General features: G+C 35.4%; 1 protein-coding gene across 1 annotated transcript in view; it reads right to left on the reverse strand.

Moving 5' to 3' along the window:
* Positions 1-17316, reverse strand: part of EIF5B (eukaryotic translation initiation factor 5B) — a 72184-nt gene that overhangs the window by 22882 nt on the left and 31986 nt on the right. Inside the window, exons 7-10 of the mRNA XM_006916181.3 lie at positions 9416-9514; positions 8890-8976; positions 7364-7438; positions 3995-4272 (exon numbers count right to left, since the gene is read on the reverse strand). Of these exons, the coding sequence (XP_006916243.1) occupies positions 3995-4272; positions 7364-7438; positions 8890-8976; positions 9416-9514 (539 nt within the window). The remainder of the gene's footprint in view (positions 1-3994; positions 4273-7363; positions 7439-8889; positions 8977-9415; positions 9515-17316) is intronic.

The raw sequence follows: 17316 nt of genomic DNA on the forward strand, positions 1-17316 counted from the left end.
TGCTGGGGGGATATGACAAGTTTTAATTATTTTTAAATGACAGAAACTATACAAAGTATGTTCTCTAACAACAATAGTCAGAATTTATAATTAACAAAAGAAGAAAAATACTGACATCCATAAATATTTGTAAATTATGACAATGTACTTCTAAATAACAAATTGGTCAAGGAAGAAGTAGTAAAGGAAATCCAAAAATATTCTGAATAGAATGAAAACAAAACATATAAAATTTACGAGATGTAGCTAAAACAGTACTTAGAAATTTGTAATTTTAAATGACTATATACAATTAAAAAAGAAGAGTGTCAAATCAATAATTTAAGTTACCATCCTAAAAAATTAGCAAAAAAAAAAAGAGGAAGCTAAACCCAAACTAAACAACTTTAGTGAAATACAATAATTAGAAAGATAAAAATTACTGAGAATGACTCAAGATGAAAAAGAAAATATGACAAATATAATTGAATGAGTAATTTAAAAATCATCCTATAAAAAAGCTTTATTGGTAAATTCCACAAAACATTTAAAACAAGAAATAATATCCTTCAGAAACTCTTACAGAGAATCCCAGCTAATCCTAGCAGGCTAATTATTAAACTGACACCAAAGCCAGACAAACACATCACATGACCAGAAAGCGACTGATCAATACTACTCATGGGTATAGATCACAAAATAACAAAATATCACAAACCAAATCCAGTAACATATAAAGAGGGATATATATCACAATGGAGTGAGATTTGTTCCAGAGATGCAAGGTTGGTTGAACATTTAAATACCAATAATGTAACACATTGTTTATTAACACAGAAAAAGAAAAAAACATCTTAATAAACATACAAAAAGTACCCATCATCCCTTCATGATAGAAAATCTCAACAAACTAGGAAAAGAAAGGAATTTCCTCAAACTGATAAAGGGCATCTATCAAAAACTTACTGATAACATCATAGTTAATGGTGAAAATGTGAATGCTTTCCCCCACAGACTGGGAACAAGGCAAGTGTGCCTGCTACTCTTAGCACTTCTATTCAACAATGCATTGTTCTAGCCAGAGAAATAAGGCAAGAAAAATACGCAGGAATGAAACTGGAAATGTTGGAAATGAAGAATTTAAACTGTCTTTTGATAAATGACATGGCACTGATTACAGAAAATTCTAAGGAATCTATGAAAAACTATTAGAATAAAAAAATTTCAGTACAGTTGCTACACATAAATCTACAAAAGTTGTATTATTTATACTAGCAAGGAAATAAATTTAAAATATGATCTCATTCACAATCGCATCAAAATAATAAAATGCTTATATTCTGAAAACTATAATACATTACTAAAAGAAATTTTTAAAGCTCTAAATAAATGAAGACAGCCTGCTTCCAAGGACTGGAAGATTCAATATTAAGAAGGTAATTCTCCCTAAAATTGACCTATATATTCAACACAATCTCTATCAAAACTGGACTAGGCTTTTCACAGAAACTGACAAGCTGACCCTAAAATTTCTATGAAAAAGCAAGTGCCCTGAATAGCCAAAACAACCTTGAAAAGCTGGTACAACATTGGAAGGCTAACATTTCCCAGTTTCCAGATTTATGATACAACTAACGTAACCAAGACAGTGTGGTACTGGCATAAGAACAGATACACAGATCAATGAAAGAGAACTCAAAGTCTAAAAGTAAACACTCACATTACCAATCAACTGATTTGTCAGAGATGCCAAGGCAATCCGATGCAGCCTTCTCAGGCAACGATACTGGTTAAATTCACGAAGAATGACTTTGGTTCCTTACCTCACATCATACGTAGAAACTATCTTAATTATCTAATTATCTTATAACTAAAAATATAAGAAATAAAAGGTATACATTTTTCAGAAGAAAACAAGACAAAATAGTCATGACCTTGGGTTAGGCAAATATTTCTTCAGTACAACACCAGAAGCACGCTTTATAAAAGAATAATTTGATAAACTGGATGTTATCGAAATTAAAAATTTATTTACTTCAAAAGAAACTGTTAAAAAAATGAAAAGAACTCTTTCAACTCAATAATAAAAAGACAAATTATAAAATTTAAAAATGTACAAAAATTGGAATAGATGTTTCACCAATGAAGATATAGGAATGGCCAATAAGTACATGAAGAAATGCTCAACATCATGGAAATGCAAATTAAAACCACAATAAAACATACTATCTAATCACAACCATTAGAATGCCTGGACTTGAAAAGACAAGTATTAGTGAGGATGCAGAGAAACTGGAACCTTCAACTGGTGAGAATCTGTAATTGTTCAGCCACTATAGAAAATAGTTTAGCAGTTTCTGAAAAAGCTGAACACAAATCTACCGTATGATTCAGCAATTTTACTCTTAGGAATGTATCTAAAAGAAATAAAAACACACTTTCACGCAAAGACTCATCTGAAAATGTTTACAACAGTACAAAATCATAATAGCTAAAAAGTGGAAACAACTCAAATGGCCTTTAACTGGTGAACAGATAATAATAAAATATGGTATATTTATACACAAAACACTATTTGGCAATAAAAAAGAACAAAGTACTGCTACCACATAGACAAATAGAGTATGTGATATAAGCCAGACACAAAAGATCACATATTATAGGACTGAATTTTTATGAAATTTCCAGAGATTTCTATAGAGACAAAGTAGATTAGTATTTGAATGGGGCAAGGAATGGGGAGTGATTGCAAAATGGCACAAAGAATCTTTTGGGGGCAATGAATATATTCTAAAGTTATGTTGTGTTGATGGTTGCACAACTGTAAATTTACAAAATGTCACTGAATTGTACATTTAAAATGCTTCATTTTTATGGTACGTAAATCATATCTCAACAAAGTTGCTTAAAAATGTGTTGAGCTAAGAGGTCTATAGCATACTGTTATGTGGAAAAAAGTCTACAAAATTTCTTAACTTAATTTTAATTAAACATTCTTAAAAACTTGAAGCTCATACACAGAACTACTAACAAATGTAGGGAGTAAGATAATGGAGGAACTTACTTTCTGCTTTATAGCCATTTTGTTTGCTTGTTTTAAATCATCGAACACAGAACAAACTCTCCTACATGGGTACAGAGCAAGGGAACTGGCTTGAGCAGGTGTTGCAGGAAGCAGCAGAGTCACCAGCGGGAATGAGAGGAGAATGCTACTGGTATCTAGTGGGCAGAGGGTAAGGATGCTGCTTGACAACCTGAAATGATGAGGACAGTCCTCCACAACAAAGGCTTGTCCAGCCCCCAATTGTGAACAGATCCAGAGTTGAGAAACCACAATGTACAATAATAGAACCACCTCAGTCCTTTAGAATCTCAAGAAATGTATCCCTGTCTAGACTTTACTGAAGGAAAAGGCAAATACTGATACATATGTATTAAAACAAAAACTGAAAAATTAGAATTCTATGTGAGAAGATAAAAAGGAAAGCTAAAATAGTTTAGCATCCTCAAGCAAACTAGTTTTTAGTGTATATTGATGCTAAGTTGACATAATTTAAGAAAAGTTTCTTGACGTCCATTGCATTAAGTAGTAAAAATATAGTTAAGTCAGCTAGGTACTTGGACTTTAATAAACAGAAACCAAAACAATTTAAGTGACCAGACGCCTCACAGTGACTAATGTAAACATGTAACACAAACACTTAACTGATGCTTATTACCATAGAGAATGTGCTCAGAACCTCTGTCTACCTAAAAGCTGTCAAAGAGCATGTGAACTCTGGAGAACACAAGAAACAAGAGATGCAGCAGTCTCCACTCTGACATAGGCTAGGGGGTGTGTCCTTGGGTCAATCACTGTCAACCCATTATGTCGAGACATTACAAAACGGGACAAGATACGACTCTGAGACTGTGTGTGAAGTGCTGCTCAGTGAAGGCCTCAGTTTTGGGGACACTTCTAGCGACCACAAAGGAGCAGGGAGGAGAGGAGCCAAGGGAAAAGGACAGCCGGTACCTCAATCCTCCGCTTGGCTTTGTCGTAGGCCCGCTCCTCCTTGGTGCGATCATCATCTGAGTCGTATTCCGACTCCGAGCTCATCTCTCCACTGGGCCTCTTGTCTGCGGTCTTCCCCGTCTCCTTCTCCTCTGGCACCTTTTCCTCCTCCTCCTCGCCTTCGCTGCCCTCGCTCTCACCTTCGTCCTCGTCCTCGTCCTCGTCACTCTCCTCCTCCTCCTCGTCTTGCTCTTCCTCCTCCTCAGGGTTCTCTTTCACTTCTATGTGCACCGTGTTTCCTTTCAGAAAAACAAAGATTTTAAAATAAATGAAAATTAAAAATGAGACTTCCGTCAGGTAACAGAGACCTTAAAGACGACACTAAAAGTGTACCAAATAAGGTGGCAATGTTACATCGCTAATTCCAAATTAAGGTTTTCATGCATCAAAAATGCAATGTTTATCTATGTGCTACAATGAAGATTGCTATTTAAAAGTGGGCCCTTAATGTACCGATCCATACATAAGGTGACAGAAAGAAAGGCACTACTGAGCAGGATATGAGAGAGGAAGAAACCAGGGAGGTAAGCACATCGCTTAGTATGTCTTTCCCACTGGGGACACTTGTCGATTCTGGAGGAGAAGCTGAAAGACCAAGCAGTGCCTTTACCAACCCTGTAGTACTTCAAGACCAAGGCACTGGGAGTTCAGGCCTGTCGAGGTTGCAGGGGGTGAGGTGGCAGATGCTGGGTAACACCCTACTATGGGGTGAAACTATGGAGAACTGCACCCAGCAGTAAGGGTGACAGCAAGTAAGCAGAACCTTCTCATTCCTGGAATACTTCCAGATTCTCTCAATTCTAAATTTGGAATGATTCCACATTGATAGTTCCCTCAGACTCCTGGTAGATGTCTCTGGAGAGAGAAAACACCATCCTTGACCACGAATTATTTCTACACTTTTACAAGTATAATATCCAGCACAATATATAAAAACAAACCACACAAAAAAATTCACATGAGGAAAGCTAGCACATAGATGCCAACAGGGCTTCCATATAGCGATGTTATAAAACCAAAATTTTAAAATGGATATGCTTCTAACATCCAAGGAACAAAAGACAAGATTAAAATTTTAGAAATAAAAACCACAGAAAAGTTAAATGCAAATTCTAAAACAAATACAGGAGATAAAAACAGCTGAAGACAAAATTAATGAACCAGAGGACAGCAGGAAAAACAATGTAGAATGAAACATGGAGACTCAATAGGTGGAAAATACAGAAAAGAGGAAAGATACAATAATATAGTAAGAAGGTCCATCACAGGACAACTAGAACCCGAGGGGAAATAACAGCGCACTGCAAAACTGACAAAACACAAAACCATACATTCATGAAGCTCTACAGGCAGAATAAAAAAAAAGAAAAGAAAAAAAAGAAATGAACCCTGGCAACACCATAATAGAACTGCTGAAAACCAAAGACACATGAAAAATTCAGGATGATACCTGAATTCTCAACAGAAACAGTAAAAGCCAAGACAAGGCAATAATATCTTCCAAGTGTTAAATAAACAGAATTTCACTACAGAATTCTTCATTCAGTAAAAATGTACCCTTCAAGAATAAAGAGGAGATAGAGTATTTTTAGAAAAGCAAAAATGGAATGTATCACTAACAGATTTGTATTAGAGGAAATTCTAAAAGTTCTTCAGCCAGGAAGAAATGACCCAAACAAGAGATCAGGGATGCAGTGGACATCAAGCGTAATAGAAGCAAAGTGTACAGGCAGACCAAAGCAAACACTGACCCACACTACGCTATTGTGGGTCAAGAACAATGCTATGTAAACTGAGGACCAGTACGTACTGGTCAGGTGTCCCATGGCCTTCTCACCAACTGGGGAGCACATGACCTTAGATAACGAGAGCGAGAAGACCCACAGTAAGTGTCTAGATTAACCACAAAGTAAGTGGAGAGAGAGTACACAGCTTCTAAGCTCACAGGAGGAGGAAAAAAAATGTAATAAAAAAAAAATTCAATAGTTCAAATTATGGTTAGAAAAGAAAAAGAAACAGAATAAGGACTCAGTAAGATGATAAATATAAAACCAATATACTTCATTAATTACATCAAATGTTAGAAGAGGCTAAATGCACTAGATAAAATATAAAAACAGACAAACTGGATTTTAAATCTCAACTATATGCTCTTTAAGGATATAGAAAGAGTAATAAAGACAGAAAAGACCAAGTAAATCAAAGTTAGTACAGCTATATTAGTATCAAGTAAGGTAGACTTTAAGGCAAAAGGCATTGCTAAAAATGAATAAAATATAAATAATAAATAAATCAATGATAAAAGAGTCAATTCATCAGAAAGATACAGGACTGTACTCATCTAATAATATAGCACTAAAATATATGAACTAAAAATTAACAGAACTCAGGAAGAAATAGATGATCTATATTCATGATGAAAGATTGATTTCATACACCACTCTTTGTAACAGAGAAAAAGCACGCCAGAAAAAAACTCAGAACATAAGAGACTTGTACAAAATGACCAACAAACTTGACCAATTATAGCAAACAAGGCACTTGACTACTGCAGAATATAAACTCTTTACAATCACATGTGAAATATTTACATACATATTATTTTGCTGGGCTGTAAATTAAATCTCAACTTATTGCAAAGGAGAGAATCATGTATGTTCTATGACCACAATGAAATAACAAGATAATTAGAAAGAACTCATTTATGTAAATTAATACACTTCTAAATAAATCATGGGTAAAAGTTAATATGTATCAAAATAGAAATTTAAAAAATCAACATATAGAACTTATGGAGTTTGGCTAGAGCCATGCTTAATAAAAAATTTATACTTTTAAAATTATGTATTGGGGAGAAAAGGCAAAAAGAAAAAAAAGACAAATATCTATCTCAAGAAGTTAGGAAAAAAAGCCAGTAAATTAAAACCAAAGAAAGTAGATTTTAGGAATAAAAGACAGAAAGTAAAAACAAAGACATTTTTTATTCACAGTGATTAGGTACTATATTATTATTTGTATTATCTTTGTATTATATTTTAACTTAAAGGGGCTTTTTTGTAGGCCAGCTTTAATAACCTAACTCTATTTATAACATTATCACTCTGAAAAAACATATTCTAAATCCCAGACAACTATCTTACAAATGACTTTCTGAAAAAGCATTTATTCATAAAATGAAGATCCACATGTCGATTTAGGAGCCATGGCAATGTAACTGGTCTCCTGTCTGGGAATGCTCAGATGGCTTTCATAATCAGACCGACTACTCCTTTAAATATAAACCACCTCCAGTAACCACTAGATTTACCAGTGTGCTTATGAGCTAGTCACCTTTCTCTCTCTCCTCGTCACTGACCATAGCCTCCCAGTCATCCAATCCAGCATCCTCAGTTTCTTCTTCCTCTTCTGTTGTCACGAAAGACACAGAAAAAAGCAGAAAATTATGCTAACATAAAAAAGATGTTTTCACTATGCAAAAAATACGTATACAATTTCATTATCTTTGTAACTATTTTTTCAATATAGCTAGCATGTTATAATTTACCATCACTAAATGCTTCACAATTTCCTAGTATTTTGAATATATCGCCAGATTTCATATTTTAGGTCATTAAAACACTAGAAACTAGCGTCATTAAAACAGACGCTAAAATGTCCCTTTAGATCTTGAAAACGGCACACGATCATACTACTTGAAGACAAATGAAATTTCACATATCTTTTTGATCTTTCAACTTACAGTTTAATACATTCTTTTGCTTTAACCTCTACAGATACATACAAGCACTACTTAAATTACATACGTGGAGGTACCATCTACATCTCCAGCTGAAAATAAAAACAGAATATTGTACTTACAACCCAAAAATAGCCAGGAAGGTATAATTCTGAATATTAAAAACTTAATACTCCAACGACGACTCTCCCAATCAAGCAAAATTATTCTCGAATAAAAAAAAGGACGTGTGGTGTCTGCTTCCCTGTAATAATCATTATTTGCCACTAAGTCTAGATAAGTCATCTTGAGGAGGAAGAAGAGTCAGGAACAGGTGCCCCAAACATCGTTCTAAATTATCGATTATTTCTACTGATACAAGCATCACCTAAAATAGTGGACTGCTATCAACCTGAATTTCTCTAATTTCATTAAGCTAAGCTGAGATGTGCCCAGATCAATGATCCTTTCACACTGAGAACAGAAAGGGGGAGGAAAGAAACCATCAGCAGTAGCTTTCACCAGTGTGGTCAGTCTCAACATCCTCCTCCGTTCCCACTCCTACCTTTAAGCATTTGAGATTCTTCTGATCTTGACACAAGCCTCAGGCTAGCCTCTCGCTCTCCTATCAACAACTAGTCTCATGAATTAGCACAATGTTTATCTTAAAGAAAAAAAAAAAAAAGAAAGCCAGAAACCTTCTCCAACCTTAAAACATACACACAATGAATAAGTTAAACCTTTTATGGATTTACCAAAAAGAGGCTGACCTCTAAGGTTTAAAACTACCAATTTTTATGACTCTTAATAAGTTCTAATTAAAAATGCTTCAATTTGCTTTGGAAGGATTAAACAAAGAACTTCAGGTCTTGACACTACCTAAGATTTCTGACCCATAAAAAGAAATATCAGAAAATTCAAACTTCTATTGTCTCTACAAAATATTCTGCCACTTCTGAAAAGAACAAATTTGATTCAAGTCTCACTTCTACACTTTTTCAAAGTGGAAGTGAAAAGAAATGGTTTAAGAACCATAAAGAAAGGTCATCCTGCCAGATATCTGGTTTCCCCAAACTAATGAGAACTAAATACCTTATGACACATCAACATTACTTGATAGGAATTAGTCAGTGCTACTGGCCTGGGTCAGCAGGAGGTGGTGACTCTTTATCTGGTACTCCTTGTTCCACAGCTTCTCCAACAGCACTTAATTCTATTGGTTCAGACACTGAATAAAGGGCAGAAATGAAGGTGACAAAACTTTCAGTATATAACCTGTTAAATAATGAATAAAAACCAGCACTGCAAACCTAAATTCTTTATCGAGTTTAGAAAATGTTTAAATATCAGTCATATATTTGATAGGAAACAGCAGTTTTTCTTTCTGCTCAACAGAATGGAAATTATAGAAGGTTGAGGAAAAAAATAAAGGAAAAATAAGAACGATAGTGGTGCTTTTCAGAGTTGAGGATAGTTATTTGTAGGATCCAGATTTTTCAAGCTAAGGTACTTTTCCATCAGCCTGTCATTTGAATCAGTTGACAGGCTGATAAATAAGAGTGATAAATAAGTTTTAATATGTAATTCTTTTTAAAAAAACATTGTTTTAAAGGTGTGGGAAGAGGCAAACAAAACTTTCTAAATCACGGGCTATTTTGTATACAAACCTTCTTTATTTTCTAACTGCTGTGGTGTTTTTTTCTTCTTTTTATCTTCATAAACTGGCCTTTTCTTTGGCAAAGAGTCTTTTGATGGCACTTCAACGCCTGAAAAATAAAAATGGAAAACTTCAGGTTTATACTATTTGTATGTCACCTACAGAGTGCTGCTTAAAAAGATAACATTTTATTCACCTCAGAGATACAAACCCTAAAATACAAAAGAACATTCATGGGAAAAAACCTCTATTTTTATATAAGATATTTCAAATTTTATATACAATTCCACTTTTGGTGTCCAGTCCTATGGCTTTGCCAAATGCTTGGTTATACAGCCACCATCACAATGAAGGTGCCACCACCCTGTGCGGTGCTGTGCAGTCAAACCCTACTCACACTCTTGGCTCCTGGCAACCACAGACCTGTTCTCACCCTCAAACATCTGCATTTTCCAACATGTCACAGAGATAAAACCTTACAATCTGCTTACTGTCATCATTAGGAATGAGACATCTCCCACTGTATGCACCGATGCTGTTTCTTTTTGCTGCTGAGCAGTGCCCACTGCATGGATGGACCACAGCTCCTTTATTCAGTAGACAGCCAAAGGACATCCGAGTTGTTTCTAGTTTTTATAAATTGTGAATAAAGCTGCCATGAAATTTTGTATGTAGGTTTTGTGAGAACATTTCTCTGGAGTAAATATTTTGGAGTGGGAATAAGGGGACATTATGTAAATATGATTTAGCTTTGTAAGAAACTGCCCGGTTTTCCAAAGTAGCTTTACAATTTTGCATTCCCACCAGTAATGTATGAGCGTTCCAACTGCTCTGCATCCCTGCTGGCAGTTTGGTAAACAAAAGTGTTTTTTATGTATTTAGAATTTATATATTTGAATAAGTGTGTAGTGATCCCTCACTGTGGTCTTAATTTGAATTCCCCTAACAGTTTATGATTTTTGAGCATTCTTTAAACATGCATACATTGTCTTGGTGAAGTATCTGTTTAAATCTTTTGCCCTTTTTCAAATAAGATTTTTGAGTTTCTTATTGTTGAATTTTGAGTCGTCGTTATATATTCTGGATATTAATCCTTTGTCAAATGTGAGATTTTCAGGTATTCTCTTTGAATTCTCAATGGTACTTTCTGTGGAAAAAAACTTTTAAACTGGACTTCCTCAATTTTGTTATCATTTTTCCTTTATTGGATTATGCTTTTGATGTTATAACTAAGCATTCCTTACCTAATACAAGTTCATAAAGATTTTTGTTTTCCTCTAAAAATTTTATAGTTGTATTTACTGAACTGCCTTTTACCTATCACAAAAAAATTAAAAAATAAAAAAATGACCACGTATGGACTATTTTGTTCTACTGATTTGTCTATCCTTTTGCCAATAACACCCTATATTAAATTACAGCAGCTTTATAGTAAGTCTTAAAATCAGATATTTTATATATACATCTTCCAAAAGTTTGTTCTTTTTCAAAAATATTCTGGCCATTCTACTTTTATCTTTTCCTACATATTTGCAAAATAGCTGATACATATCTATAAAATATCCTGCTGCAATTCTAATTAGGACTGCATTGAATCTATACTCACCAGCTGTAGGGTTTTGTGTTTTTTCAGGGGTAGATTCCATGGAATTTTCTATGCAGACAACTGTCATCTATGAATAGACAGTTTTACTTCTTCCTTCCAATCTGTACGCCTCCTTTTATTATTTATTTTTCTGCCTAATTGCCCAAGCTAGGACATTCTAGCACAATGTGGAATGACTACAGTGAGACTGAAAATCCTTGCCTTAATCATGATTAAGGTTAAGTATTCAGTCATTCACCATTAAGTGAAATAGCTCTATGTTCTCTGTAGACGTCATTTATCATGGTAAGGAAACTCCTTTCTATTTCTAGTTTCTAAATTTTTATCATATGTAAATGTTGAGTTTTGTCAAATTTTTCTGCATCTATTCAATGACTGTGTTTTCTTCGTTAGTTTGTTAATATGGGTAAAACAGAGCTATTGATTTTCAAATACTGAACCAGCCTTGCATTCCCAGAATAAAAACCACTGGGTCATAATAGATTATCATTATATATAAAAATATATAAATACACAGACATAAATATATATATACATATTGCTGGAATCAAATTACTGATATTTTGTTGAGAACTTCTGCATCTTTGTTCATTAGAGACATTGGTCTGTAGTTTTCCATTCTTATGTCTTTGCCTCACTATGGTATAAGCCAGTTGTCCCCAACCTTTTTAGCACAAGGGACCAGTGCCCCTATTAGAATGTAATGCCTGATGATCTGAGATGGAACTGAGGCAGTGATGCTAGCACTGGGGAGCGGCTGCAAATACAGATGAAGCTTCTTTAGCTCATCTGCCACTCACTTCCTGCTCTGCAGCCTGGATCCTAACAGACCACAGACTGGTAGCAGTCTGTGGCCTGGGGACTGGGGACCCTTGGTATAGGGGAAATGATGTCCTCACAAAATGAGTTGGGTAGTTTTGGAAGATAATGTTTCTAAGTAGCAATATTTCTTCTTTAAATATTTACTAGAATTCCCCAGTGAAATCAAAGGGGACTGGCATTTCTTTGCTGTTTTTTTTTTTTACTTAGATAAAATATAAATTGATACTGGATTATAGTTTTAAAATACAGATGTCCCCCCACCTTATCCGTGGTTTTACTTTCCACGGTTTCAGTTATTCATGGTCAATAGCGTCGCTGTCTGAATATATTAAGTACAAAATTCCAGAAATAAACAATTCATAAGTTTTAAATTAGACATAACTCTGAATAGTGTGATGAAATTTTGCACCGTATTGCTCCATCTCAGCCTGGATATGAATCATCCCTTTGTCCAATGTCTCCACACTGAATATGCTCCCTACCAATTAGTCACTTTGCAACCATCTCGAGTATAAGATCAACTGTCATGGTATCAGAGTGCTTGTGTACAAGTCACCCTTATTTTACTTAATGATAGCCTCAAAGCACAAGGGTAGTGATGCTGGCAATTCAGACATGCAAAAGTGAAGCTGAAAAGCGCTTCTTTGAAGTGAAAAGGTAAAAGTTCTCAACTTAATAAGAAAAAAAATCATATGTTGAGAATAAGATCTATGATACAAATGATCTTCTATCCACAAAATTGTGAGGGGAAAAAGCAATTTGTGCTAGTTTTGCTGTTGCACCTCAAACAGCAAAAACCTAAGCACATAGTATGTGACAGGTGCTTAGAAGAGGCATTGAATTTGTAGTGGAAGACATGAACAGAAATGTGTTCTAACTGATAGCTACGTGTTGCACCAGAAAGCACCGAGCCTATGTGAAGACTTCAGCAAGTAAGAGATCCCCTGAAATGACACCAAGCCATTTACTGCAAGTAAGAGATGGTTACACAGATTAAGGAATATGTTTAGACTGAAAAATATAAAGATTATTGGAAAGGCTGTGTCTGCCAATGAAGAAGCTTCTACCATATTTCCAGCAGTTAAAGAAGCTGATTAAGGAGAAAGGGTACCATCCAAAGCAAGTCTTCAACTGCAATAAAACCAGACTATTCCTGAAGATGCCCAACAGATTTGAGAGAGACCACATTCACATAACTCTTATTACAGTATAGTTACAATTGTTCTATTGTATTATTGTTAGTTTCTTACTGTGCCTAATTTATAAATTAAATTTTATAAGCACGTATGTGTACAAAAAAAAAGTGTAGGTAGGGTTCAGTATTATCCATGGTTTCAGTCGTCCACTGAAGGGTCTTGGAATGCGTCTTCTGCAGTTAAGAGCAGGGCTACTGTAGATATAGGACTACCTGGGTTATGTATTTCTTTGTGAGTTTTGGTAGTTTGCACCTTTTAAGGAATGGCTCTGTTTTATGTAAGTTTTTGAATTTATGAGCATAGAGTTACTCATTATATTGCCTTATCACTTTAATAACTGTAGGATCTGTAATGATATCCCCACTTATCCTTATCACTTCCGATATCAATCGTGTTTTTTTTCCTTAGTCTAGAAATTTATAAAATTATTTTTTTCAAGAACTGGCTTCTGGCTTCACTGACTCTCTACTTTTTGTTTGTTTTCTATTGCATTATTTTCTGCACTTTATTTCTTTCTGCTTACTTTACTCTTCTATTTTTTGGTTTCTCAGGATGGAAAACAACTTTATTTGCAGCTTTTCTTCTGTTTCTGAAAAAAAGCACTTACTGCTATAAATTTCCCTCTAAGCATTGCTTTAGATGCATCCCCAAAGTTCTGATGTGCTGTATCTTCATTTTTTTTTTAACATATTACTAATTTCTAAGACTTCCTCTTGGACTCATGGATTAAAAAGTATGTTGTTAAATTTCCAAATATTTATGGATTTTAACATTTCTGTTATTCATTTTTAGCTTGTTATGATCCAAAAAACCACATTGTATGATTTCAATTCTTTTACATGTTTTCAAGTTTAAATATCTTTTTGGTAAACTCACTTATCATTATGTAACATCTCTCTTTATTCCTGGTAATTTTATTTGTTCTGAAGTGTACTTCAGGTTAATGTGATGCCAGCTTTCTTTTGATACCTGTTTTTATCCTTCTAACCTTTCTCTATTTGTATATTTAAAGTGGATTTCCTGTAGATAGCTGCCTTGTTTCTCCAACAATCAATTCCTTTTAAATGATGTTTACACCATTCATATTTAACCTAATTATTAGTATAGTTGGTTTTAGGCCTATCATTTTATTTGATTTCTGTTGGTTCCCTTTGTTTCCGGTTCCCATTTTCCTCCTTTCCTGCTTTCTTTGGATTATTTGGTTCTTTTTTAGATTTTGACTTTAACTTACCTACTAACTTTGGGGCTTAATTTTATTTAGTGGCTGTTACAGGATTGAGAATATTCATAACTTTCCACAGTATACTTAGAATTAATATTTTACCTGGCACATGAGCCATTTGGAGGTAAATCTGGGTCTTGGACAGTAGTTTATATCATGGTTCACTACTTGAAGTTTGGCTATGCTTCTCTGCAAGCACATATTGCTCCATGGTGAGCCCAGGACTTATGTCACTTCATAAAAAGAATTCCAGGGCACTCTTCCTCCACTCTCTGCTCCGTGGTTTCCCCTACATTCTCCCATGAGCCCCTTCTAGTTCCTCTGGCCAAGAAGATAAGGTCCTCTTGGAATTTTACCCTTTACGTTGTGAAGTTCCACATAAGTGGAGTGCCATTTGGCCACAAGAGCAAAAGAAAAAAATAATGGGGAGTCCCCCTCAAACTCTTTAGACATCACAGACCCCTTTTCCTGCCTCTTTTGCCCCAAAAAGGAATCAAATGAATGTACCACTCTGTCGTAAAAAAAAAAATGACTACTCAACAATGTATTCAATTCAAAGTGAACAAAATAATTTTAAAAATTTACAGCTAAAAAAAAAAAAGGAAATTCTGGAACTTTCTTTCCTACATCCCCTAAAACAGGTCCCCAACCACTGGGCCGCAAATGGGTACTGGTCTGTGGCCTGTTAGGAACTGGGCCACACAGCAGGAAGTGAGCAGCAGACAGCAAGTGAGTACATCTGTATTCGCAGCTGCTCCCCAGCACTAGCATCATGGCCTCAGCTCCACCTCAGATTATCAGGCGTTAGATTCTCATAGAAGCAGCGGTCCCTGGTGCCAAAAAGGTTGGGTACTGCTATCCTAAAAAGGTCCACAGAAGCCTCCATTATCATTACTTATCCCATGAATTTGGGGCTATAAACTAAAATAGAAAACAAAAGCAGAAAAGCCAATATGAGGCCACAGGCAGAAGACAGTAAAGTCTCCCTTGGACCTATTCTTTTCCTCTCAGAATAAGTGCCTCTGGCAATCTGAAAGGAAGAGCAGAAAGACAAAAGCAGGTCCTTCCAAACATTCATTTTGTAGTAATGCAAAATGCAACAGTTTATATATGTTCTGATCATGATTATGATTACTGAGCCATATTTGGCTTAAACTCTCAAATTTAAGGACTGAAGTAACAAGACAAGGCAAATAAACCAAATCAGGTTACCTGCTGCATATTTCAGTGTAATATGCTCACTGACCTCTATTTAACAAGAGATTGTGGCCTTTGAAAGACAGGGAAACGTAAAACCCACAAATAACATGTTTCATTTGTAATGAACTCAAATAAAATGAAAATAAATTTAAATTGTGTAGTAAGTAGAATAATGCCATCACGAGAAATCTGCATGTCTTACTCTCTAGAATATGTGCTATGTCACCTACCATGGCCAATGGGGTGTGAATGAGGCTAAGGGAAAAAAGAGTGTCCTAGGTTATCCAGGTGAGCTTCACAATCACTCGAGTCACTAAAAATGAAGAACCTGTCACTGAGGTACAGGTTGAGGAAAACACAACTATGGAAGAATGGTCAGAGCACTGCAACGCTGGCGGCTTCCAAGATGGAAGGGAGTCATGAGCCAAGGAATGCAGGTAGCCTTAGGAAGACAATGAGGAAATGGATTCTCCCACAGAGATTGCAGAAAGGAACATAGCTCTGCTGATGCCTTTGCCCAATGAGACCCATGTCAGGCTTCTGATCTACAGAACTGTAAGATAATAAATCTGTGCTGTTTTAAGCCACTAAATTTGTGGTAATTTGTTACAACGGAAACAGAAAACTATGTATAACAGAAGTTTTCATTACCACTACAAAATGAAGTCAACTTTTTTTCAACTACGGCCAGCTTGACAGCTGATTAAAAACAAACAAAAGATCTGATTAAAAATTAGCTTATCCAAAATGAAAAAGGATCATGCCAGTAATGTTTTTGTTTGAATTCAAGATTATTTTATGCACTTTGAACATTTAATATTCTGATTATAATATTAGAGCAGATAAATAAGTTTTGTCAAAATAAGAGATGGCAGACCAAACAAATCTGACTTGCAAGTAACATTACTGAGTCTGAGGAGAATACATCTTCATCAGTCAACGGTTAACGGTGAATCCCAGAAGATGCACAGAGCTTCAAGCAAAGTGGCTCCCTGCTGCAGCCCTTCCTCCCCGTCCCTATGACGCTTCTGTCAGAGGCCCCTCACTGCCTCTATGGGCCACTAACAGTCTCTCACCAAGGGCAGAAGTTTTACAAGACAACAGTAAAAACTTTGCTATGGGGTTTTCAAATGAAGTCACTAAAAAAGAAAAATCACTTAAAATGTTATTAACTTTAAACTATGCGTGTACTTAAGTATAAGTGCTGAGACTGGTTAGAACTGTAAAAAGTGACAGAATAAAGCTGGCTAAACATGTGGAGATAACTAGGTTGACCAGAGATTTCCCTATCCAACAGCCAACACTTAGTGAGGGAAAGCACGAACCTGGGGATAAACTGTGACCTGATACCTGAAGGGTGGACCCAGCAACACCCCAGATTCAATCAACTGACTATTCCTGCAGTTAGGATTCTTTAATAAACTGCTGTATTTGTAACCAACACCAAGACTTATGTGTGTTCAGATATTCCCTTCACCTTGCAAACTAAGACATTACAAATCAAGTTCTTACAGAAGCTCTCTGCCTGAAGTGCATTAATTCCAAATTACTTATGAAGTACCTGCTATATGCTTTGTAGTTATAAGCTAGGAAAAGACTGAGGAGGTGACTTGCTACTCATTTCATTGTAATTACCTGAAACATCTGCAAACACCTGCACCCTCTAAGAATACATTTTAGGCTCCATGAGTAAATTCTGTATTATTTTAGGTAATGAATGTGGTAACTGACCTTCACCTAACAAGATTGCCTTGAAAGATATAGTAAAGCATAATGCTAAAGAGTCTTTTCATGAGATGCCTCGTTGAGCGGCCTTTAATGTCAAGCTCAGTGGCCTGGACTTTTTCAGTCACAGACATCAAGGA

Source organism: Pteropus alecto, unplaced genomic scaffold (assembly GCF_000325575.1).
Source record: "Pteropus alecto unplaced genomic scaffold, ASM32557v1 scaffold186, whole genome shotgun sequence".
In the NCBI taxonomy this organism is placed as follows: domain Eukaryota; kingdom Metazoa; phylum Chordata; class Mammalia; order Chiroptera; family Pteropodidae; genus Pteropus; species Pteropus alecto.